This window comes from Pholcus phalangioides, unplaced genomic scaffold (assembly GCF_987345545.1).
Source record: "Pholcus phalangioides strain wild (caught in Gottingen) unplaced genomic scaffold, Ppha-v1.0 ptg000017l_1, whole genome shotgun sequence".
NCBI lineage: Eukaryota > Metazoa > Arthropoda > Arachnida > Araneae > Pholcidae > Pholcus > Pholcus phalangioides.
The window spans coordinates 67345568-67371597 of record NW_028301610.1 but is presented as its reverse complement, the minus strand read 5'-3'; the positions used below and the strand labels follow the sequence as shown (position 1 = coordinate 67371597).

General features: G+C 40.0%; 1 protein-coding gene across 1 annotated transcript; it reads right to left on the bottom strand.

Moving 5' to 3' along the window:
- Positions 1-1206: 1206 nt before the first annotated feature.
- On the bottom strand, positions 1207-1995 carry LOC149074669 (uncharacterized). Its single transcript, XM_089247156.1, has 3 exons — positions 1905-1995; positions 1661-1767; positions 1207-1549 (listed from the first exon to the last, which is right to left on the bottom strand). The coding sequence occupies exons 1-3, from the start codon at positions 1910-1912 to the stop codon at positions 1257-1259; spliced, it is 408 nt and encodes a 135-aa protein (XP_089103282.1). The 5' UTR covers positions 1913-1995; the 3' UTR covers positions 1207-1256.
- Positions 1996-26030: the final 24035 nt, after the last annotated feature.

The following is a 26030-nucleotide window of genomic DNA, read 5'->3' as shown; positions in this document are numbered from 1 at the left end:
AAGTGAGCGAAGCTGCGGGTAACAGCTAGTATATATATATAAAGTAACATGGCCTGACTGACTGATTCATCATCGTCGAGCCAAAACCGCTGAAGCTATAGTTACGAAATTTGATCAGTGGTTTTTTTTTCATGGCGTAAAGACTAAGAAAGGGTTGTTTTGAAATTCGACCCCTAGGGCGTTCAAATGTAACAAAAAAATCACGCCGAGCCGAAACTGCTGAAATTTGGTCATAAGTTTTACTTCGTGACTAAAAGACAAACTAAGAAGGTTGTTTTTTTTTTTTTTAATTCGACCCATAATGGGCTCAGAGGTGGCATTCATGAAATTCGGTCAGTAATTCTATTTCATGACGTAAAGACTTACTAAGAAGAGTTTTTCGAAATTCGACCGATAAGAGAGGGGGGGGGGGGTTCAATAAAGAGTTGTCACATGAAGAAATGACGCTGAGCCAAAATCACTGAAGCTATCTATATTCATGAAATTTGGTCAGAAGTTTTACTTCATGCTGTAAAAACTAAGGGGATTTTCTGAATTCCATCACTAAGGGAGGTCATAAGGGGGTTCGAAGGTTATGTAGAGAAATCACGCCGAGTCAAAACCACTGAAACATTCATGAAGTTTGGACAGCAGCTTCATTTCATGACGTTAAAACAAACTAGATTTTTTTTAATCTGATCCCTTTGGGGGTTCAAAGGTATCAGAGAAATCACACCGAGCCAAAACCACTGAAGCTGTAAATATGAAATTTGTCATGTAATGTAGAAACTCAATGAGAAGGGATTTTAGAAAATCCAATCCCCAATGGGGGTTCAAAGGTTATATGGAGCAATTATCGCTGAGGCCATAAATATGAAATTTAGGGGTGGTCATGAAGGTAATCATCATCACAAAGTAATTTCCAGATTACCAAATCCACGCGAGCGAAGTCGCGGGTAACAGCTATTTTATTTTAAATAGCCGGATAAAGATTTGTATATTACTCAAGTAATTACAAACCTATTTGTTGAAAACATCCTTTGGATAGGGAGTTCCTTCGATTGTGACAAAGGATGGTGGTTGTTTTTGCGAAAGGTGTTTTATGGTCAAGACACTTCTCATGATGGATGGACTTTCCATACTTTTGTGTCCAAAAATCATGCGCATGCGCACTTTTAGATAACAAATGAAAAATACTAGCCATTATTTTTCTAATGAATAGTTATTTTATTATCTCTCATGCACGAGTATTAAACAACACGAAAACATGGCCTTAATCAATTGTTTGGTGGATTCTTGATGCAATAACATTTCTCCTTATAGCATCGGCCACCGTAGTACTTCGCCTTTACACATTGTAGAACACAAATAAAGTTTCCCAAATCATCACAGCATATAGTTTCCGAAGTACATCGGTGACGACGTGCGGAGAGTTTATTGGAGGTTTGCAGCGATGTTGGTATGGCATCATTGAAGAATATTTTATTCGCGTTCGTATCGGTGGTGGTCGGTTGTTGCTGCTGAAGCAGACGCTCCTTTTTGTTCAAGTCAGATGTCGCATTCGATTGCTCTAAAAAAAACAAGATAGTTAAAATAATGTCGTCGTATCATTTTGTACAGTACATAGACTTCCTAAAAAACCAGTAAATTCAATCATTAATCTTTATTTCTTAATGAGCACCTTCGGTACAATATTCTACGAGGATGGACGATCTACAACCACAAGAATGAGCACCCAAGTTCACGGCAAGGACGAACAGTATCAAACGTACAGCAATAATTCTCAATCTGAAAATGCAAAAAAAAATCTGAAAATGTTTAAATTACATACAATTCATGAGAGAAGAATGACTAGGCTGATATACCGATAAGCACTTGATAATCGCAAAAATAATTTACAAATTAATTCAATATTTACAGCGTACAATATCATTATTTATTATGAATATGATAAAATTTATATATAATCCAAGAAATCTTCAAGAGTTCTATTTCAGTTCATTAATCTAAACAGGATCTTCGAATAAATGTGATTCTTCGTTGATTATTGCTTTTATATATATATATATTAGTGAAATAATTCCACGATGAGATTATTTTTACGAATGACACGTAGCACTAGAATAACACATCATTGTATGTCGATATTTAATGTCTTATTGTTTCAGTCCTCCTGCGTAGATAATGGCATTTTCAAAATTACAGAGAATAACCTATTCACTATTGTATTAATATAGCTCATCAATATTCAGCAACTAATACATTTGAATAATGTCGGTAACTACACATTTTTAACACCTGTTTTCACAAGAAGGAATTTGAAAAGGAAACACGTGCAATTTCTATTCCTTAATATATCTAGTATATTGTTTTCTATTTATTCATTTTATGAAAGTTAAACTCTTTTGTATCGACACCTCTGCTATAGGGTCACTAATTCGTGGTCACAGCTAATTACTATAGAGATTAATTGCGAATTATCTAACGTATTACGTCGATGAAAACAGGACCCCGGATATAACGATACTTTTTTCATCTGTATTTTACTGACATTCCCGTTATTTTTCCAAACTTTTTTTTAGATAAAAAAAATATCCCGTTCCGATCCTCACTCTTGTTCTATCAATACATTTATGAGTACTGATTGAATCAAAATTGCTAAAATAAGTGGCAATTTTGATATTTAAATATTCTTTTCGGAGTACACGGTTATTTTATGCTTCAAAAAACATGTCTTAGGCTGTTTAACTGCAAATAGAAAACATAACATTCAAGTTATCGTATCGGAGATTTGTGTGCTGAAAAAATCTTGGAAACGAGAAAAGGAAAATACATTCGCATCTGGTATTAGATTATTAAAATTGGTGAACTGCCAACTAAATGATGTATTCGAGAAACACCATTTCATTTTTGCATTGAGAAGCTGAACGGGCCAAATTTTAGAACAAGAATTTGAAGGGGAAAAAAAGCAATATATAAATATATAATTTTTATAGCTATACAGTACTGCATAGCTGTGTTATATTCAAATATATGATGCAATTGTACAGTATTATACACTGTCTATATTATGTTACCCAATTGTCCGGGGAAAATATGTTGTAAAAATTTTATATGGGTTTTTTTTTTTGAGACAAAATAAAGTGTTCCAGACTCTGCCACGAAGCTGGGCTGGAAGAGATCTCGGCAACGGGATAAGTCTAGTGGCAAAGTTATGGCGTTCATTCATTCATGTCTATATTATGTATACTGTCATGTTAGAACGGTATACTAGTATATTGTTTTAACATGACACTAGCCATAGGGGGAGAGACGTTAGCAAAAGAATCAAAGATATGAGAAACAGATGAAGAAAAATTATGTTAAATGTGAAATTTAATGAAGCTGCTTTCTAAAATGAACCTCTTAAAAATTTCAAACATCACAATGAAAAGTACTGGAAAAAAATTAAACATTCATCATATTTTTCCTTTAATAATTTAAAGTTCGTTTAATATACAGCGAAACGTCAAGAGACTGAAATTATTTTCCGTTACAGACAGGTTTCCGTTTTATAAAGGTGCTCACAAAAATTAATTCAGTATTTTTTTCCATCATTTATGCAAAGCGGGGTGTAATGTGATAGGCCTCCTCGTGGTGCACCCTGGGTAGTGCCAAATCTATCACACGTCATTGTCATCGCTTTTTGTGCTCATATACTTCACCTTCAATAGCCCTAATTACATGTTTATTTCTACACATCTTGCAGTACATGTCTTCCGTCTCGTTTTGTCTTGTACCCAACCCCTCATTGTGGGCCCCGCTCCGGCGGGGAGGGGTCCTCCCGGATGGGGCATTGCTTCTAGCGTATGCTCCATCCGGGACGCTGTCTACCGTGCGTGGAGACCCGTAAGGCTGGAGATGGGGATCCTGGTTAGCCTGATGCGCTAGCTTTGGCCTCGGATTCAGCCGAAACGGGAGGCTTGGATTAGCCCCGTCCAGGTCAATCGGCTGTGGTCGCCTCGGTGGCTGAAGGGGTTACACTACTGGGCAGGTAGAGGGGCCGGGCCTGCCGGAAGTCGTTGAGGTTTGTTGGTGCTGCTTCACGACGATCTTGGATCTTGAACGCGTCTGCTCGCCTGCTTCGGTGGTGTATAGCTCCTACTTAACCTGGCGTTGCTACTAACCTTCATCGGTTACGTGTGCGCGTCCCCTTGTAGGGCCCCATCGTGGGCATGGTCGGTAGGGGCCGAACACATTATCTCCAAAATGGGGAAAAATCAAAATGCACCAAAACGTCAAAGAACTGCTATGAGCGAAACTATTGTCACTGATCCTGCTCCTACTGTTTCATTTTTCTTCCTGCATTGTACTGACACTGATAAACCGCTGGCGAAAGTGTCACCATTCATAATAGACAAAGCTCTCTATGGCGCAATAGGCACATTAAAATCAGTGAAGGCTCTTCGTTCAGGAGACCTTCTCATTGAAACTAACACACCTAAACAATCCGAACTCGTTCAAAAGCTCACATCTCTTGCAAATATACCCATAACAGTCAAAATCCATCCCACGTTGAATTATTCACGTGGTGTGATTTCAGATACTAACTTGATTAATATGGATGAAGAACTACTAGCAGAGGAGCTGGCGTCTCAAGGCGTAACATCTGCCAAACATGTTATGAGCCGCAAAGATGGCAATCCAGCTCCATCACGTAACATAATCCTGACATTCTCATCACCGACATTGCCGAAAGATATTAAGATAGGCTATTATAGCCTCAAAATCCGCCCATACATACCTAACCTCGTAAGATGTTTCAACTGCCAGAAATTCGGTCACTCACGAACGGCGTGCCGCAGTCAACCCACCTGCGCAAAATGCGGTGAGAAGGACCACATTTCGGATAACTGCACTTCAACATCATTCAAGTGCGTCAATTGCGGTGGCATTCACCCCGCATTTGACAGGAAGTGTCCGAAATGGAATGAAGAAAAAGAGATCCAGAAGATCAAGGTCCTTAATAACATCTCGTATATCGAAGCACGTCGTCGCATAACATCTAACCAAGCTCCAATAGTTGGTAAATCATACGCCAATACGACTTCACAATCACCGACTACTAACAAGATTAACAGTGTAACAAAAGTTTCTATTACAACTCAGACCGAACCAATTGCTAACACATCCACTCAAACTTCATCCAATCAACCATGCAATAGTTGTGGCTGCTGTTGCTCCGCTTGATTCCGGAGGGAGTCCACTACCTCCGAAGAAGAAGCGGGAAAAGCAACAGCGAACACATTCAAAATATCTACTGGTACCAAACCGAAAATTAGTTCTGGAAATAAATCAAAAAAGAAACCTTTCAAGACGGGGTATTCCAAAAAAGCCATACAGAGAGCTTTGACACATCCCACCGTAAAAAATGTGTCACTCATCGATGACACATCGATTGGTGACATGGATCTTGACAATCCTACAGAATCCGGTACTACCCGCCGCTAGATTGACCGGAATAAATTTAAGGACCTTGAACCGTCTACTTTTATTTAAATTTATGGCCAACATAATTCAATGGAACATTCGTGGTCTTAGATCTAATTACGAAGATCTCAAGGATTTGATCAATCGATATCATCCTGTTTGCGTGGCACTCCAGGAAACTTTTACGAAGCCCTCGGAGACATGGAACATCAGGCGACATTCCCTGTTCCGTATTGATTACGATGACGGCAGTAGGGCTTGCCGCGGTGTTGCTCTGCTGGTTCCACATCACGTGTCGTCGCGCGTTCTTACGCTGCGCACGAACCTGCAAGCCATCGTGGTGGAAATTTCTACAGGCCTAAGAATTACCATCTGTTCTATTTATTTGCCACCAAATGACACCATCTTACAAAGAGATCTAGAAGATCTGATTGATCAATTACCTCCACCATTTTTTCTTCTTGGAGACTTCAATGCTCATATGATTTGGGGTTCTAACAGCAACACCCCTCGTGGGGAAATGGTTGAACGTCTGTTAGACAATATGGACCTTGCCATCATGAATGATGGCAGTTTCACTCATTTCCATGCCCCAAACAATGGTTTCACTGCAATAGATCTATCGTTATATTCACCCACACTCTTGCGCAACTGGTCCTGCTCGGTTGATCCAGACCTCCACGGGAGCAATCATCTCCCTCTAGTGGTTAAGTGCCTTGATCGAAGCCATAGCATACCTGAGGGTCCTCCTCGGTGGAAACTTGTATCCGCCCGATGGGCAGACTTCCGCAACCCGACGTCGACCATTGTGTCGATCTTGTGACCTGTTGTATGATCTCAGCAGCCAATGAAACAATACCCAAAGTCTCCTCGAAACTTTCTAAATTTTGGTGGAACCACGAATGTAATCTTACGATTAAAGTACAAAAGAAAGCATGGAGTAGGTTCCGGCGGTATCCTACCCATGACAACAAGTTGGCATTTTTAAAAGCAAAGGCGATAGCGAGAAGAACCAGGCGCCAGGCTCAACGCGAGTCCTGGCACAAGTTTACCACGGGAATCAATTCATCTACTTCATCTAAAGTCATTTGGGACCGGATCCGAAAAATCAATGGTCATTATCAGTCTCATCCGATCACTATTTTAAACACCAATGGCACTGCCATCAGCGATGTGAGGGATGTTGCGAACACCATCGCCGCACATTTCACCGCTGTTTCCAGTGATGCGAACTATCCCCCATCGTTTCATCCCATTAAATCATCAGCCGAACGTACATCGTACACCTTCCGGCCTTTTACACCGCAGGGGTACAACCAACGCCATCTATAGCTAGAAGGCCTCCCCACTGATTCGTGACGTCAGCGATAGTCGACAGCCGTGTTTGCTGCTATTTTTTTCTTCCTATTTCCTTATAACTTGCATTATACATATATTGATACCGATTTTTCTTAAATCTTGGGGAAGACAGTTTTCTCAACTGCAAGATTATCATACGGTCGAACCTCGATATAACGAACTCTGATTTAACAAATTAATCGATTCAATGTTTTCTTTAGAATTTTCTGCATATAAATTTGTGTTAATCTGCACCCGATTTTTAAAAAACGATTTTTCTTGTTACAACAGAAAAAAATTTCGAATTTGGATAATTCGTTAAATCGAGATTCAACTTCATTTTCCATTCGAGTCAGTTCAGATACGTTATTATATGAACGGAAGAAAAAATTTGATAACTTGATTATCTTTGTCCTACCACGGTCATTATCCACACATCATGTGTAATGGTTTATTAAAAAATTTTTAAATCAATTTTTCGAATGGCAGCGCATGAAGGGGGAAATTTAAAGTTAAGTATTAATGCGTTAGTTAAAGTATGCAGTTGAAGCTGAAAAATTCATTGGTAAGCTAAAGAAGAAAACATAACAGCTAAATAGATTGAATTTTTTTTAAAAAGAAATATGCATTTTAATATGAAGCAAATCAAGAACTCAATAAGAAACACATTACATTTCAAGCATTACTTTTATTGGTTGCATCACAATTCAAACTCATAAGTGGAAATTATGGAAACAAAAATGTTACAATATTTTTGCCATTTAAAAATATTTTCTCATTAAGACACATAATTATTCGTATTAAGACAAAGAATTTCACTGAAATAGAGAAATAATAATTTAAACTGATAATAATACACACACAATAATTTAAGTGATTCCAAAAAATTTAGGGAAATAAAAACTAATTCTGAGCAGTCAAAATTACAGAATGGATAGAAAAATCAAGGCATGACTCACATATAAAAAACAATGGTTTGAAAAGTCATAACACATATTAACAAGAGATATCAAGAATATGCAAGAAAGGAAAAACCAAACTGGAACCAACAAAGTATAAAAATGACATAGCATAATAATAATTAAAAAAAAGCTTCATTTCGTAACAGTTTTCTGTTTTTGATTGTAACTCTCTCTAACAATTGTTCTTGAATTGTTTCATTGGTTTCTGTTTCATTTTTCGGAAGTTTACATATTGTGTCACCTGCTCTTTTGTTTATTTTTCGTTTTGATGTTTCTTTGCATTTCAACAGGTGTTCTTCATTTTTTTTTTGACAATAATTTTTTAAAAATGTATTTACAGCAGCCATTACAAGGTACCTAACAATAACGTCAGATTTGTGGCCATCAGGACATTCATCATTTACAACTATCTCTTTCTCTAAAAGAATATTCCTGGCCAGATCACAAACCAGATGTCTTTGGTTGTTGACTTTTAAAAATCTGGTCTCCAAATGGTTGGAAATAAGCTTTTGTATTATAATATACGTGTAAGTAACTAGGCGCAACACATCTGGGTGTGGATACGCTAAGCCACCTCTGTCGATACTCTGAATTAATTTGTAGTTTTCCGGTTTGTCTCCCTCGTCACACAAAAGTAGATTTTTTTGACAAAATAAACATTTTAACTTTTTGATTGTGGCGAAAGCACAATAACCGGCTATATATGTAAGAACTGGAATGATTTCGGTGGTTTCATCAATGTCTTGTTCAGTTATTTCAATTTCAGTTTTGAAAAAGCTGTATGACTCATGCCTTGATTTTTCTTTCCATTCTGTAATTTTGACTGCTTCAGAACTAACTAGAATTTCTCCAAATGTTTTTGACCTGAGTTTTAATGAAGAGAAATTTTGCAGCCTTAACTTGTTTTCCACTTCAAAAATCTGTCGCAGAGAAATGAGGTATTGAGATCCTGCCAGTTGTCGAAAACTTCCAAATCTGTTTTCTAAAACATCTGTTTGAATTTTACCAGTCAATAAATATGAGAAGCCCAATTCAGTGCAACAATAGGAAGTTAGTTCCAAAACAGCATACGTTGTGTGCAATAGGCTTGAAAATGTTTCTCGTGTCAGAGTTCCAGTGGTGTACTTTGAATTCTTCCACGTGTTCAACCAAGCGTAAAATTTATTCAAGTACTGGTTGTTTTCTTTCATTTTATTGTTTGTAAGTGGTTCTTGTAAAGGATCGTTTTTGTGTTCTCCTTTAAACCTACTTTTTACATTCATTATGCACCACCATTTATAGATTATGTTTATGTAATCAGCAGTCTCTGCAGCGTGGGGAACATCTTTAATTTCACCCAAATGATTGAGACCATTTATCACATGTTCATTGAACACTTGAAGAACTAATTTGACATTTTGCCTTTCTAAGTTGGTTGGTGAAAGTGCTTTTAGAGATAAGCCATAGGCAAATTTAACCAGATTGTGAGTTTCGAGCGAATGCAGTTTTTTAAGGGTTTCAAAAGAAGCTGTTTTTGTGCAAGAAAAATCATCAAAGTCCAAGAAGTGCATGCATTTGCCTGAGTTTTTTTGATCAATCCAATTGTTTCTAATGCACTTAATAATATGCACAGGATCAAATACAAAAAATAATGGCCTTGTGTTTTCTGTCGAGCATGGGTGATTATATACTATGGAAAGCTTAGGGGGCTCATTGAAGTAAGACATGGCCTTACCATTTATTGCATTATTGTCTGTGCAAACCACTATAACTTTAAATCCTATTTTTTCCAGACCAATGATGACTTTTTTGATAGTTTCGAACAAAATTTCAGAAGTAATTCTTGAAACCGGTAAAATATGTACAACATCATTATGAGAAGACAAAAAACTTTGAATCATAAATGTAAATGCACTTGTTGCACTACAATTGTTTTCACCAACTGCTCCAACTATGTTACCTCCTTTATAATCTATATGTGCTTTAATGTGAATTTCATCTACCATTAAAGAGATTATTTTATCATTGTTGGTAAGAGCTTCAAAGCGTTGCCTTGCGTAGGATAGAAAATTCACATCGATCTGTTCATGTGAAGGGTCAAGACTGAAGGTACTGCATAATCTTTGAAGAGTATTGGGATGAGGTAAAATAAGTAGCCCAGAGTTGCGCAAATATTTATACGAATGTGGAGATATAGAATGCAATAATGAACAGAATACTAATAATTCTTTAGAATATCTAAATTTCTGTTTTTCTAACAATAATAATTTAATTTGCTCTAGAATGAAATTAACAACACATTTTCTATCACCGGGTAAATCATTTTGAAATTTTGACAAAATAGCCATCAATTCATTATATACATCAGATGGAGCTGGATTTATAAGTGATGTGCCTATACATTTCAAAATATTATTAATAATTATAATGTCATCAACTTTGATGGGAAATTTAAACTCACCTACTGAATTGACAGGTGCATCTCCAAAATAATGAACCATATTCATTAAATTGTCAATAACTAATGATCGAATTATTTTGGGAGCTGGTGCACACTCTACCATCATAAAGATGACTGATTTTTCTTTACACAACATCGTCCACTGCTCATTCAGTTCAATGAGTGAAAGTTTGTTCTTCAGTTCATTGAAGTCTTTGCAGCAATTTCTTTCATTAAACAGAGATTGTGCAACAGTGCTTGCTTCTATCGCTCGCTGTAAATGATTCATTTCAGCCCTAGCTCTTTTTGACTGTGGACTTTCTCTGCGTTTACCAGCACCTGTCAGATACTTCGGGCAGTTAGGAAATACAGTGGGAAATGCACCTTTTCTCAAGCTGGGGCGTTTCAAAGGTGCTGTTAGTAAAACTCCCGTCCTTTCATCATAACAAGACGACTCTCTGATGAGATCATTCGAAGTGAAATGTTGCTCACATACCTGTAATAAAGTAATATATAAACAGATTTTTTATTTTAATAACACTATTTCAACAAAGATATTTAAACATATAAAGAAAATCATTTCCTGTTCTATATGATTGCTTTGGACACTTTTTTTTTCTTCAAATCAATGTAAATGCTGAAAAGTAAAAATTCTAACCCCATCTTTTTTTTTCTATTCAATGTCCCCCCCCCCCAAGTCTTTCTATATTTTTTATTCATGTCTGCTGGTGTAAAAAAATGTAATATATTCAATATTGAGAATACAAGCCTTACTCTCAACTTCCCCATATTAAGGGGGGCCACATACTTGCTAACATAGGGAAAATTTATAATATAATTAAAAATACCATTTAGCCATTGATTTATTAGACATTTTTTTCTTGTATTTTTGATTAAATATTCTAATCTATGCTTGTATAAAAAAATTTATACATATCTCTAATAGTTGATTTCTTAAAAATTTTCAAAAAAATGCATTAAAAATAGCTTGCACACATGAGTGACATGACATCAATGTAACAATACAATATTAAAATCACGAAAATGATTCATTTCATGAAATGAACTTAAAGATTGAAATCGCATTGAGTCATCATTATTTAAAATTTAAATTTTCAAAACAATAATTTTTTTTATAAATTAAATATTCATAAATTGATCTGAAATCTTTTAGTTCATTTTATGAAATGAACTGTTTTATTCTTTTTAATTTCTCAATTTTGTATGGTTAGTCATGTCTGTTGGCGTAAAAAAAATTAATGTCATGTCATTTTATCAAACTGTTTTTAATGAATTTTTAAAAAAAAATAAGTATTAGAGAAATGTAAAATTTTATACCAGCATAGGATAGCATATTTAATCAAGAATATTTGAAAAACATTCCAATAAATCAATGGTAAATAATATATAGTATTTTATACAAGTATTTTTAATGACATTTTAACTTTTCTCTATGTTAAAAAGAATGTAACCCCTCAAGGAATCTTTTTTTTTTTTCCATCAGCACATTAATATTGAACGTTCTGGTGATTTATAAGAGGAAGAAGAGGTGTGTGTGTGTGTGCGTGCGTTTGCTCAATCCAATAAATGCATAAAATATTTTGAAATACTCACCCTAGAACTTGAAGAAGGAGTGAAGTCATCTTCCCTTCTTAATGCTTTTATCCATTTCAGCCGTGATTCTGGATCGTCTGGGAAACTAAAAGTTGAAACCTTATTGTCTTTATCATAATTTCCCCGACAATTAGGGGCTACACAATGATGAGGCATTGCTTTTTCTTACGTGAAATACATTAATATTACTAACGAATAAATTTAAAAAAGAAGGCGAAAGCTCCAGAGCACACACAAAAATGGCGCTTCCAACGGATTTCAAGCTACGAAGAGGGAGACAACGACACGAGAATTCCTGTCTAGCTGTCCACTAGTCGTGACGTCACGAAGCTACTTGACAGCTCTGCAGAGGCCTTGTGCTTTAGAAGGTGTTGGTACAACTCATTGTTCACCCTTCATGATCTGACGACGGCCTTGCAGCGCCCGATTCCATTTATTATTCCATCATTCGTCATCTCTCATTTACTCGTATTATTTAATCGGATCTGGGTCAGTCACTCATTCCCTGACACCTGGCGAGCAGCCATGGTTCTTGCATTCCCGAAGCCTGGCAAAAATCCTCAGCAACCGAACAGTTACCGACCTATTGCTTTGACCAGTTGTTTGTGTAAGCTCATGGAACTCATGGTCAACTATCGCCTGATGCACTACCTTGAGGTTAACAATATTTTATCGAAACATCAAAGCGGCTTTAGACGGTTCAGGTCTACAACATGCAATCTATTACGCCTTGAGACATCAATAAGACTAGCATTTGTGAAGAGGGAGCATATCATAGCTATATTTTTCGATATAGAAAAGGCCTACGATCGTACATGGAGGCACGGAGTTCTTTCCGACCTCTATAATAGCGGCTTGCGGGGCAACTTGCCCATTTTCATTAAGAACTTTCTTGCTCGCCGCATCTTCCAGGTACGGATCGGAAGCACATTATCAGCTCCCCAAATTCAAGAACAAGGTGTACCTCAATGTAGCATTTTAAGACTCAACGGGGTGTTGAACCAACTCCCGTTGTCTGTCACTGGCGCACTCTACGTGGATGATTTGTTGATATCGTATCAATCAGTGAATATGAGGTCAGCCGAGAGACAATTACAAACCGCACTCAACAAGATCAGCAAGTAGGCTCATGATAATGGTTTCTCTTTCTCCGCTGACAAAACCGTCGCTGTGCATTTTTCCCGGCGTCGTGAGCTTCATGATGACCCACAATTATTTTTAAATAATAGTCAAATACCTATTGTAGAGAATACAAAATTCCTCGGCATTACATTTGACAAGAAAATTACATTTAAACCTAATATTTCACAGTTGAGAGCTCGTTGCATGAAGACGATGAACCTCTTGAAGGTAATCTCTTCTACATCGTGGGGAGCTGACCGTAAGTCTCTCCTTCACTTATATAAAGCTTTAATAAGATCGAAGCTATCTGAGTGTGCTGGACCCAGTCCACCATCTCGCCCTGCGGATTTGTTCTGGAGCATTCTGGACGTCTCCAATGGAGAGCCTGTATGTCGAATGCAACGAGCCATCACTGACATTAAGACGCCAACAACTTTTCTTGAAATATTATTTCAAAATGAAGTCTTTACCAGATCATCCACTTTATCGTATCATTTCTAATCCCTCATTTCATAGACTTTTTGCTGCTCGCTCTTCATGTCTTACGGTCTTCGTGTGGCCCCAATTGCTTGGCAACTGGCACCATGGGAGCAGTCTCTGCCAGATGTCTCTTTCATTATCATTATACCCTAGAGCCACCACAGCAGATGTCATATATCGACAGATATTCTTCAGGCACAGGGGTAGGTACAATAGGTACTTCCCCATATATACCGACGGCTCCAAGAGCCCTGGCCATGTCGGTTGTGCCCACATCTGCTGTGAGGAGACATCTTTCAAACTTCCAGACACATTCACTATATATTCGGCAGAACTGTACGCAATCCTTCAGGCTCTACGTCATATACGACGCAAACGCCACCGACGATGCATCATCTATAGCGACTCTCTCAGCGCATTACAAGCACTGTGTTCCTGTACGTTTCACACTCATCCATTCATTCATGCCATTTTTCATGAACTGCATTACCTCATTCATCATGGTACCACAGTAAAATTTTACTGGGTACCAGGTCATGTAGGAATACCGGGCAACGAAAAAGCAGACACAGCAGCTCGAACAACAACTAACATTGACAATAACCTTTTGGTACCTGCCAGTGACCACTTCTCAATCCTCCGGGAAGTGATGCATCACCGCTGGCAGGATCATTGGAACCATCAGATAAATAATAAACTTCATGCCATCAAGCCCACACTTGGCCTTTGGCGTTCGAGCTGCAGAACTAACAGACAGGAGGAAGTTCTGCTTGCCCGGTTACGCATAGGACACAGTCGCCTGACACAATCATATTTGTTATTACGAGAGAGTCGGCCACAGTGCCCACATTGTCAAAGTCCATTGTTCATGCTTTTACTTGTTCACATCATCGTCATCATTTCACGACCGCTTTTGGTCAGAGTCATCTTTCACATCATGACATTTTAAATGACAATAGCGATTCATCAAAGCCATTGCTGTAGTGGTGGGTTGGTGAGATACATGGTTAGAGATGGGGGAAGAGTTCAGGTTACATGGGTTCAAACCCACCCACCTCTAAATAATTACACTTTTTTTTTATGCCGCTGTGGTGGTCGAGTGGTTATAGTGCCGGACTCGTAATGCGAGGATCCGGGTTCGAACCCCACAGTGGTGGTCGGCTGAAGTTGGTTTTCTGTGGTTCCCAACTTCAAGGCGCAAATGCGAGCCGATCTCCCCGTTAAAAAGTCTCGCCACAGAGAGCAACAGTCCTACAACGGTAAATCATTCAACCATAACACTTCACTCATAGTTAGTAAAACTAGGGGCAGATGACAGCACTACACATAAGCATTACGTAGAAACAAACTTTACGTCAGGTTGCACTACACGAACACGCACATTCCCGCATGTACCGATTCGTTGGGGGGGTTTCATGTGTGGTGTAGCAGGTAGGGGCTCGGGGATCCATGATGTTCTTAAGTCAGCCACCTCGTTGGGCAATTTGCCTGTTGTGGCGTTGTATTTGTATTTATAACAAATTATAATTTTACAATTCATGTCATTGTTTTACGTTTGTTTTCCTTTTTATGTTTTAGTTTTTTGACACGACAAAAGGACATTTTTCTTATTTTTGTGTGTTAGTTTGGCCAAATTGGTCCTTGCGCCAAAAAATTCAAAATCCAATCCAGGACCAGTGTGGCGGTGCATAACGCAGCTGTTCAGCATCCTTTCTCCACGGTGTCTCCAGACTCCAATCCGACCATCGTGGTGTTGCAGACAGAAGCGTGACTCGTCAGTAAAGACAATTTCATTCCATTGTGCCGTCCACATCCTTCTTTCCTCGCACCATTGGCGGCGAAGACGTCTGTGGTTCTGCGTCAAGGGCCAACAGCCTATTAATAAAGATTTTGTCCAACCCCAGTACATCCGTAGTGATATAAGATATTTCATTCGGGAAACAAGATCGACAAGTCTCAGATGAAAGTTTGGCACTGTATTCACTTGATTTAGACCATAGTTTCCCAGAAACGCATATACACTGCTCGCCACCCAAATTGCAACACCAAGAAAGACAAGAGATATCGCAACAATATTTATTTTGTAGATAACATGTTGACCAAGCATCAAATGATTAAATTTATAGACTTCTGTGAAGTGTGGTTCCTGCCAAAATCAGTAGCCAGAGTAGCCGCCATTGTTGGAGATCACCGCTGCCACACGCCTCGGCATTGATTCAAAGAGACTTTGGATGTGTTCTTGGGGTACAGCAGACCAAGCAGCTTCCACGCGTTGCCAAAGTTGATCTGGTGTGGCAGCTGGGGATGTAATCTGGGTCAATCGTTGAGCAACCATGGACCACATGTTTTCTATCGGCGAAAGATCCGGAGAGCGAGCTGGCCAGGGAAGCAATTCAATCTGGCGATTGACGAAGAACCTTTGGACAATGCGTGCCACGTGTGGTCGCGCATTATCCTGTTGAAATATGGCTGTGGGCAAGCCCTGAAGGTAAGGAAGGACAACTGTCTCCAACACCTCGGAGATGTAGCGCTGGCTTTTTAAAGTACCGGCAATGCGTACTAGAGGAGTGCGAGAGTGATATCCAATACCGCCCCATACCATAATACCCGGTGCAGGACCAGTGTGGCGGTGCATAACGCAGCTGTTCAGCATCCTCTCTCCACGGTGTCTCCAGACTCGAATCCGACCATCGTGGTGTTGCAGACAGAAGCGTGACTCGTCAGTAAAGACAATTTCATTCCATTGTGCCGTCCACATCCTTCTTTCATCGCACCATTGGCGGCGGAGACGTCTGTGGTTCTGGGTCAAGGGTAGACGAAGCAATGGACGTCTTGCGGACAGACCACTCTGCTGTAAACAGCGTCGAATGGTACGCGCAAGCACTGGATGATGCGGTACAGACTGAATGTGCTGTGCTATGGTTCGTGATGTGGCTGAGCGATCCGTCACTGCCATACGCACAATACGCCTGTCATCACGTGAAGTGGTGCACTGAGGTGGATGCGATCGAACACGTCGGTCCGTCGTACCTTCCTGCATCCAACGATCACATATCCGCATTACAGTTGTTTGGTTTCGTCCAACACGACTACCGATTTCCCTGAAAGATAATCCACAATCTCGGTAGGCCACTATCCTTCCTCTGTCGAACTCGGATACTTGATCAAAAGATGATCGCTGTTTTCTACGGGGCATAATTGATCGTTTTTTTGAAAAAACCACAAGAAAAACACAATTGCCGTACTTCAAATCGTCGAAATCTCCGAGCCTTAAATAGCGCCTTGAAGTGGCGCCACAGGCGCGCGTGATGTGCGTCTGCGCTGAAATTCTAATCATTTGCATATCTCACCTCCGCTAATGCATGTTGTAAATTTCATATTATTTGCATGCTTCCTTCAGGGTGTTGCATTTACGGTGGCCAGCAGTGTAATTTCACTCTTTTGGCATTCCGACCAATAAATTCGTTAATCACTTTTTCCAAAGGAATTGAGGCTGTTTTTTCCTAATGTATATACAACAGAAGTAAATTGTTCAGACGTTTTTGAGACATATAGCTGCGCAAATGTGTTTTGATTCGGCGCAGTGCACTAAAAGAACGTTCCCCGGTTGCTGTCGATGCCGGCACTGTTAAAAAAATTCTCAGAAGTATCACCACCTGATCCATCAACTTAAGTACTTGTGGTGAAGCATTTTTTATTGCTTGCAACACATCTTCTACCGTTTGATTGTGTTCATTCTCGGTCAGAGCTGGTAGAAGAAGTAACTGAGCTGAAAGCCTGCTCAAAACAACATCGGTCTTGAACACGCCCAAAGCTTCACTGAGGTCGTTTTCATTATAGCTTGTCCCTCGCATAGCTTTAAGCAAAATGGTTTCTAATCTCACCAACTGTTCCTTTCCGGGCTGCTTGAATCTTTCTGAAATTTCCATTATTATGATGTCTAAGATTTCAAAGTTATCTTTGCGCATTTTTTCCTCTGCTGTAAATGTCACTGCGGTTGAAGACGATGATTGAAACCGTGCTGGAACTTTTGGTTGTCTCAGCTCCAGAGACTTCGTTTTCACGAGATTTTCAGTGTCCGCCCACAAACGTTTAAAGTAACTTTCAGTTCTGAAGGTTTTTAATGAAGATATCAAAATGTCAGCTGCGTGTAATGCACCAGCTGCGCTGTATGTCGGACTTTGCAGGCTTTTTGCCAAATATCACCTTACATACTTTTAAAGAGAAAAGAGTCTCGAACTTTCCCATTTTCATCATGTGTCCTTTTATAGCGTGCCTCCTTTCATCACGAATAGAAGTGAGATCTTCCAGAATTTCCTTTAATGTTGCAATTACACGACCATAGTTTTCGAGAAATCTATCTATTGCACTTACTCTCACAGTCCACCTTGTTGGGCACATGGGCAGCAAATTGGAACAGTTGATTGTACCTTCGGCCTTATTTGTTGGCTGAATAACCACATTTCTGTAGATTTCCTTTCTTTTAGCAGATGCTAAAATGATGTTTGAAACATCTTTTACTGTTGATAATGCAGTGTTTATCATCTCATAATTTCTTCCAACCTCTTGCAAAGCCAAGTCAAGTGCATAGTTGCTGCAATGTACATACACTGACTTGGGCTGCTGATTGGTTAAAAGTTTCTGGAGACCAGACAAACGCCCAGACATGTTGGCCACACCATCGAAACAGTGCCCCCTCAAATTTTCAAAAGTAAGTCCACATCGAAGTATTAGATGCGTAGTGGCCTTTACATTATTTGATTTATAGGTTCCAAGGAAGGCCTCCTTACTTTTGAATTCGTCTGCGGTATCTACCCAGCGGACACAAAATGTAAACTGCTCATCTCCAGATATGTCGGTAGTTCCATCTGCAATAACTTTTTTTCACTTCATCCAAAAGGTCGTTTTGGATTGTTCTGGCCATTATTTATATAATTTCATTTTGGATATCTGCACTTAGCCATTTATCTCGCCTGGAAATCCATTTTTTCAATTCCGGCACATCCTCGGATCTTTCTTCCAACAAATCAAACATGTTGCCATCTTCCACAGTGTGCCCTCTCTTGCAGAGATATCGTAAGCTCATTGCGCTGACTTTCATTGCTTTATACGACGATTGCTGATGGAAGAGTTCTCTCAGAGTGATCCCTTTTTCTTTTGTCACGAGCGATTCTACGGAGTGTCTGTGAAATGTACTCGTCTCGTGACGACGAAGCCTTTCTGTGGCTTTTCTCCAATTGGAAAAGCCTGTTTGAATAAAACTTGGTTCTACACCTGCTTTATCCCTATTTTCTTCGAAAGCCGATGCACAATCATGACACAATACTGCATCTTCATTTTAGTCATAGCGCAACCACTGGAACCTCAGAAACTAATAATGTTGGCAGCACCTATTATCTTTGTTTTTTTGGAAATGAAAAAGTTGTTGTTGGGACGCAGGGTCGGAGTGTAGGCTCGTCGATTTTTAATTTTTCTTCACAACGATCACATATGTTTTGATCCTCTCGTGAATCACCAGAATTGTTACCAATCATTTTAATGTCTTCACATGTTTTTAATTTCTTTTTTTTCCTCCAATCATCAAGCCATGTTCGCTTGGTAGACACTCTTTTAGGATCATAACCCAAATTAGAAAACAGTCTAACCAAACAAAGAATAAAGAGGAGAAGGCCGTAGTGTTTTTGAAGTGTTAAAAGTATATTTTTAGCTGCTGAAATTCAAAAATGAGACCCTTCTAATTTTTTTGTTTTGAGTTACCTATCTTTACGAAAAACATTTCTTTGATTCTTAATTTTTTTTTTCTTTGAGTTGAGTTCCAGGCTGTTCTGATATTTGCCTAAACCGGTGTTTCCAAAGTGATTGATAAGGAATTTTTCTTACGAGGAAGTTGGTACTTCCAAGGAAATGAGTTACAAAACGGAGTTTAACCCACTCACTCAATACCGCGCAATGTGTACTCCCTGTTTTTGGTGTGACAGTGGCATTTTCGAGTGGGGCGGTCATTCAGATAGCAACTTATGCTTGGGGCAACGTCAGGTTTTGTTTAAAGCACGCAAGTTCCAACAAATAAAAGTGTCAAAGGGAGCGGCCAAAGCAGCCATGCACAGATGGATGTTGGGCGGGAAGAAACAGCGGAAAAGTAGCTAGCCTTCTGTTACAAAATCAAAGGACATCCCATTGGGATTACCAAAATTCTCCCTGGTCTTTTCTCACAAACAAAATGGGAAATCAACTACCCTAGTGTAAGAAATTAAGAGAATTTGCAGACTTGGTCGATTATTTCTAGAACTACTGTACCGATTGTAATGAAATTTGATATGTACATACATTGATACAATACAAAACAAATAACCATTCAATAATTGTAATACACACGCACGATCATACGTAACACTCGTTGGAGTCGGAAGGTATGAAACAGCGGTTGCAGAATAAACAACAAAATGGGTTAATAGGGGGTATGGTCCCCTCTTACAGATATACAGGTCTCCCAGCGTGATTTCATACTTGAAATAAGGCAGTTCATCATTTCCTGTGGCCATTGGTCCCACTCGTTCAGCAACGCTGTTTTCATTCCTTGGATGGTTCCCGGAGGGGGGTTGCGAGTTGCAATTACCCTTCCCAGACATGCTCTATTGGGTTAAAGTCTGGAGATCTGGCTGGCCAATCCATCCGGCGAATATCCTCAAGCAGAAGAGCTCTATGTGGCCTCGCGTTATCGTCCATTAAAATGAACTCAGGGCCAACTGCACCCCTGAAAAGGCGAACATAGGGCTCCAAGACCTCATCCCTATACCTCACACCAGTCACAGTGCCTCTTTCAAAGACATGGAGAGGTGTGCGGTCATCCAACATGATGCCTGCCCAGTCCATTAAACCTCCTCCGCCATAATGGTCGATTTCGCGGACATTGGAGGGTAGGTAGCGGGTCCCTGGTTCTCTCCATATGAACGTACGGCGAGAATCGGTGCTTAGGCTGAACCGGGACCCATTAATCCATACTCCAATCTCTATGCTCTCTGCATCATGGTAAACGGATTCTCCTGTCCGTAGAAGTGAGCGGGACGCAAACAGCAGGTCTTCTCGCAAACAACCCTCTCTCATGAAGTCTTTTGAAAACAGTCACCCTTGATACACGGGTTCCTGTGGCTGCATACAAGTCACGAGAGAGCTGAGAAGCTGTAGCACTCCTGTTACGCCTCGCTATAATCGACAAATGGTGATCTTCTCTGGCCGTCGTAGCTCTTTGACGACCTTGCCCAGGCTTTCTCTCGATAGATCCGGTATCCTGGAACTGCTTCCATAAGTTACACACGACGCTGGGCGTTAGATTGAACTCTCTACAAATCTGGACTTGAGATTGGCCTGCTTCTAGCCTCCCCACAATTTGCCACCTCATTCCATCATCTAAACGTTGGTGGTTACTCATTTTTACTGTTACAATTTGAAATTAACCGATTGCTGCAAAACAACATCAAGAAATTCGCCGAGGTGTGCTAGCGAACGAAATGCGTCTTAACTTACGCGCGCTTATAAAGCCTGTTTCTCTACTGGCTTCGCCTACACACACGTGTACGCTTACGTATTTGACGTACAAGATTTGCATTTTTGTCTAGAAGCAGTGGTTTTATATTCAGTTCAGTTCTTTTCGTGAAATCCGATAAAATATTCAAATTCTCTTAATTTATTTCACCAGTGTAGTACCTATTGGAGTTTGATTAGAGGTTATACGACGGCGTGCTTCGATATATGAGATATTAATAAGGACCTTAATCTTCTGTATCTCTTTTTCTTCATTCCATTTCGGACATTTCCTGTCAAATGCGGGGTGGTCGCCACCGCAATTGACGCACTTGCATGGTGAATTAGTGCAGTTGTCCGAAATGTGGTCCTTCTCACCGCATTTTGCGCAGGTGGATTGACTACGGCACGCCGTTCGTGAGTGATATTTTTGGCAGTTGAAGCATCGAACAGGGTTAGGAATGTATAGCCGGATTTTGAGGTTATAATAACCTATTTTGATATCTTTCGGCAACGTTGGTTATGAGAATGTGAGAATTATATTACGTGTTGGAGCTGGATTGATATGTTTGGCTGATGTTACGCCTTGAGACGCCAGCTCTTCTGTTAGTAGTTCTTCATCCATGTTAATCAAGTTAGTATCTGAAATGACACCACGTGAATAATTCAACGTGGGATGGATTTTGACTGTTATTGGAACGTCTCCGAGAGATGTGAGCTTTTGAATGAGTTCGTCTCGATGAGGAGGTCTCCTGAACGAAGGGCCTTCACTGATTTTAAGGTACCTACTGTGCCATAGAGAGCTTTATCTATTAGAAATGGTGATACTTTGGCCAGCTGTTTCTCGGTATCCGAAGAGTGCAGAAAGAAAAATGAGACAGTTGATGAATTTGTAGCAGTTACAGTGACGTGTGTTTGGTTTAAAGCAGTTCTTTGACGTTTTGGTGCATTTTGATTTTTTCCCATTTTAAATGGGTATTGATCCACTCTCACCCACCATGCAGCCTTACGAGGGGACGTGCACACATAACCAATGAAGGTTATGGATAACAATAACAATGAACAGTAAGTTTTTTTTTTGTCTTTATACAATTTTTAGTCTTTAGAAATATTAAAATATTATTATCTAACAAATTTCATTATCTAATATTAAAAATTTATAAAAATGCAAGCCTACTCGTTTACATATATAAAAAATTCAATGTTTTCTATCTTTAAAACTTGTAAAGTTGTGGTTTTCGTGTTTTATTTGAAGCCAGAACGGGACAATTTTTGGTGCGGTGCAGTCAGAACGACCCAAAACACCACTACTGTAGCAACGCCAGGTTAGGTGAGAGCAGACGCGTTCAAGATCCAAGATCTTCGTGAAGCAGTACCAACAAACCTCAACGAAGTCCGGCAGGCCCGGCCCCTCTACCTGCCCAGTAGTGTAACCCCTTCAGCCACCGAGGCGACCACAGCCGATTGACCTGGACGGGGCTAATCCAAGCCTCCCGTTTCGGCTGATTCCGAGGCCAAAGCTAGCGCATCAGGCTAACCAGGATCCCCATCACGGGTTTCCACGCGCGGTAAACAAGCAGGTAGACAGCGTCCAAGATAGGGCATACACTAGAAGCAATGTCCCATCTGGGAGGACCCCTCCCCGCAATGAGGGGTTGGACACAAAAGACAAAAACATGTACAGGACAAAAAGAGATGCATGACAAGTACTGTAAATGTGTAGAAATAAACATGTAATCTGGGCTATTGAAAGTGAATGATATGAGCACAAAAATGCGATATAGATTTGGCGTTACCCAGAATGCACCACGAGGAGGACTATCACATTACACCCCGATCCTCTTTTGTGTCTCATTTTTCCTTTTGCATTCTTCTAGTACTGATAAACCGCTGGCCAAAGTATCACCATTCTTAATAGACAAAGCTCTCTATGGCGCAATAGGCACATTAAAATCAGTGAAGGCTCTTCGTTCAGGAGACCTTCACATTCAAACTCGTTCAAAAGCTCACATCTCTTGGAGACATTCCCATATCAGTCAAAATAAACGTTGAATTATTCACGTGGTGTCATTTCAGACACTAACTTGATTAACATGGATGAAGAACTACTAACAGAAGAGCTGGCATATCATGAGCCGCAAAGATGGCAACCCAGCTCCATCACGCAACATAATCCTTACATTCTCATCGCCAACATTGCCGAAAGATATTAAGATAGGCTATTATAGCCTCAAAATCCGGCCATATATACCTAACCCTGTAAGATGCTTCAACTGTCAGAAATTCGGTCACTCACGAACGGCGTGCCGAAGTCAACCCACCTGCGCAAAATACGGTGGTAAGGACCACATTTCGGACAACTGCACTTCAACATTATTCAAGTGCATCAATTGCGGTGGCAATCACCTCGCAAAATGTCCGAAATGGAACGAAGAAAATGAGATACAGAAGATCAAGGTGCTTAATAACATCTCGTATATTGAAGCACGTCGTCGAATATTATCTAACCAAGCTCCAATAGGTCGTAAATCATAAGCCAATATGATATCTCAATCACCAACTAACAAGACTAAGGCCCTACCAGGTGAATTGTAAATTATAGAAAATTTCAACCAAATCTCATTTTTGTGAGCCCCCCCCCCCTTCTCTTGAGAACCCCGGGCCGTGCCCGGGTAGGCCAATGCGTTAAGACGGCACTGCATGTTAATACGTATTCTGAAATCGAATAATTCTATCGTATGTATTTTACAGTTGAGTTGATTGGATTGTTGATGATTTAGTTGGATTCGTGTTTCAAGTTCTCCGATAATTCAAATTGACAACCATCACCACAGAGTAAAGTCGCGGAACATTTGAGTATAGTGTTTTAGAATATTGGGGAAGCCTACATTGAAAACCGAAAGTGATACAAATACATAATGCACGGGTTCTTGAACTGTGTGCCGTGGCACCCTGCAAAGGTTTTTCGAAGAGACTGTTTGTTAAACTGCTCTGGGGAGCCGCGGATAAGGTTGATTAGAGAAAGAGTTGCCACGGGTGGAAAAAGTTTGAGAACCCCTGACATATATACACTCATTGCCATAAATAATTGTGGGAACGAAACGAAAGTTGGCCTGAAGGTACATGTCGGGCAGATATGCAAATGATTAGAAATGCTGCGTGATTTCGCATTGCGTAATCCCACTAGAGGGCGTTGAACTTCGTTCTCCTTGGAGTATAAAACAGGTAAGCTTTTTGTATTTAATCGTTTGCAAAGGAAATGCTGAGGTAGACATGCCGTTACGCCGCCGTCGAAGACCATATGAGCAGTTGTCAGAGTTCGATAGGGGAAGAATCATTGGGATGATGGAAGCTGGGTGGTCAGCTCGGCGAGTAGCTCGTCAACTAGGCCGTTCTGATTTTACTGTGATGTGGTGTTGGGACCAGTGGACAGAAGAGACGTCATTTACACGGCGACCAGTTTCAGGACGCCCTCGAGAAGACCGTCACATCATCCGAAACGCACGCGTAGAGCCAACTGCCTCATTGGCCGCTATCCAGACACAGGCAGCAGCTTCACTACGGGCCCCTGTGTCTTCCCGAACCATCGCAAGGCGCCTGGCTGAAGGACATCTGGTACCGCGGCGCCCATTACGTGTGCTGCCAATGACACCCACCCACCAACGCCTCCGTTTGGAGTGGTGTCGAGCACGACGGGATTGGACTGCAACGGAATGGAACCAGGTCGTCTTCAGCGACGAATCGAGATTCAACTTGAGTAGTGATGACAATCGTGTTCGTGTGTGGAGGCCCCGTGGTGAACGCTTCAATCCTGCCTTCGCTTTACAGCGACACACCGCTCCCACAGCTGGTGTCATGGTATGGGGTGCCATTGCTTACGATACACGGTCACCCCTAATATTGATCCATGGCACAATGACAGCCCAGCGGTACGTCCATAACATCCTTCAGCCACATGTGTTGCCACTTATGACAAGGCTCCCAGGAGACATTTTTCAACAAGACAATGCTAGGCCACACACAGCAAGGATGTCACAAGACTGCCTTCGCCACATTACCACCCATCACTAACTCCGTATCTAACCAACCCACCACAACAGCACTATTATTATAGTACATATTATTACATATATTCTTGATAATACTCTCTGGAAAAATTTCGGTAACTAAAGAACATTCTCTGGAAGGACTATTATTAATAACTTCAGAATAATTCTTATTATTTTCTATAAGAATATTCCCCAGTAATTTATGAAGTAGTCCTTCCAGAGAATATTCTTAAGGATATTATATGTAACTATATTATAAATAACAGGAGAATATTCTGAAGAACTTATAAGAATATTCTGAAGTTATTTATAATAGTAGTCCTAGCAGAGAATATTCTCCGAAAGATTATTCTCGAAAATTTTACATCTCTAATTCAGATAAAAGCAAACTTACGTGGGGTAGAATCTAGTTCATCAATGTGTGTCACTATGAAATCCTTTGAAATTTGGAAAAAAGTAAATCTTGAGCATTTTTTTTTGCTCACATAGCGTTTCATTATTCCACAGTAGTAGAGCAAATTTGTGATTATTAATATCTGACAAATAGTTCAATCTTACACGAACGGCAAGGAATGGTTCGATTCTCTACATGTAGCTGGTCATCAGACAGATGAGCGGGAAAAAAATTACACAAAATAGGAAGTCCATCAGAAACGATTTTTTTCCCTTCATATGGTAGGTATACTGCATATCTATTCAAGGAACACCCAGGCGGCACACTACGGTTCGGCTGGCGCGGTTGATCTTATCAGCAACCGTGGAATTTCGCGTGAAACACACTGCTGTTAGCAACCGGGGTTTTTTTAATTTTAATGTCACGTGACATCTCGGGATTGGCCAAATTATTTTCGCCAAGCTGAAGTTGGCTCCAGTTAGCATGCAAATTCGTGATCATAAGCTGCATTGCAGTAAAACCCCCTCTTAACGGATACTTCCTCTTTTACGGACAAATAATAATTTACAGTTGTATAATATATAAAAGTATGAATTTCAAACCTCTTTTTAACGGTCACCCATTTTACATGTATTTGATTTTTTTGTCCTGTCCGTGTTCACAAGAAGGAGGGGTTTTACTGT

Coding starts and splice junctions, on each gene's coding strand:
- LOC149074669 (XM_089247156.1), bottom strand. Junction 1,550..1,660: donor CGTAGAATATTGTACCGAAG/GTGCTCATTAAG, acceptor TGTTTTTTTTAG/AGCAATCGAATGCGACATCT.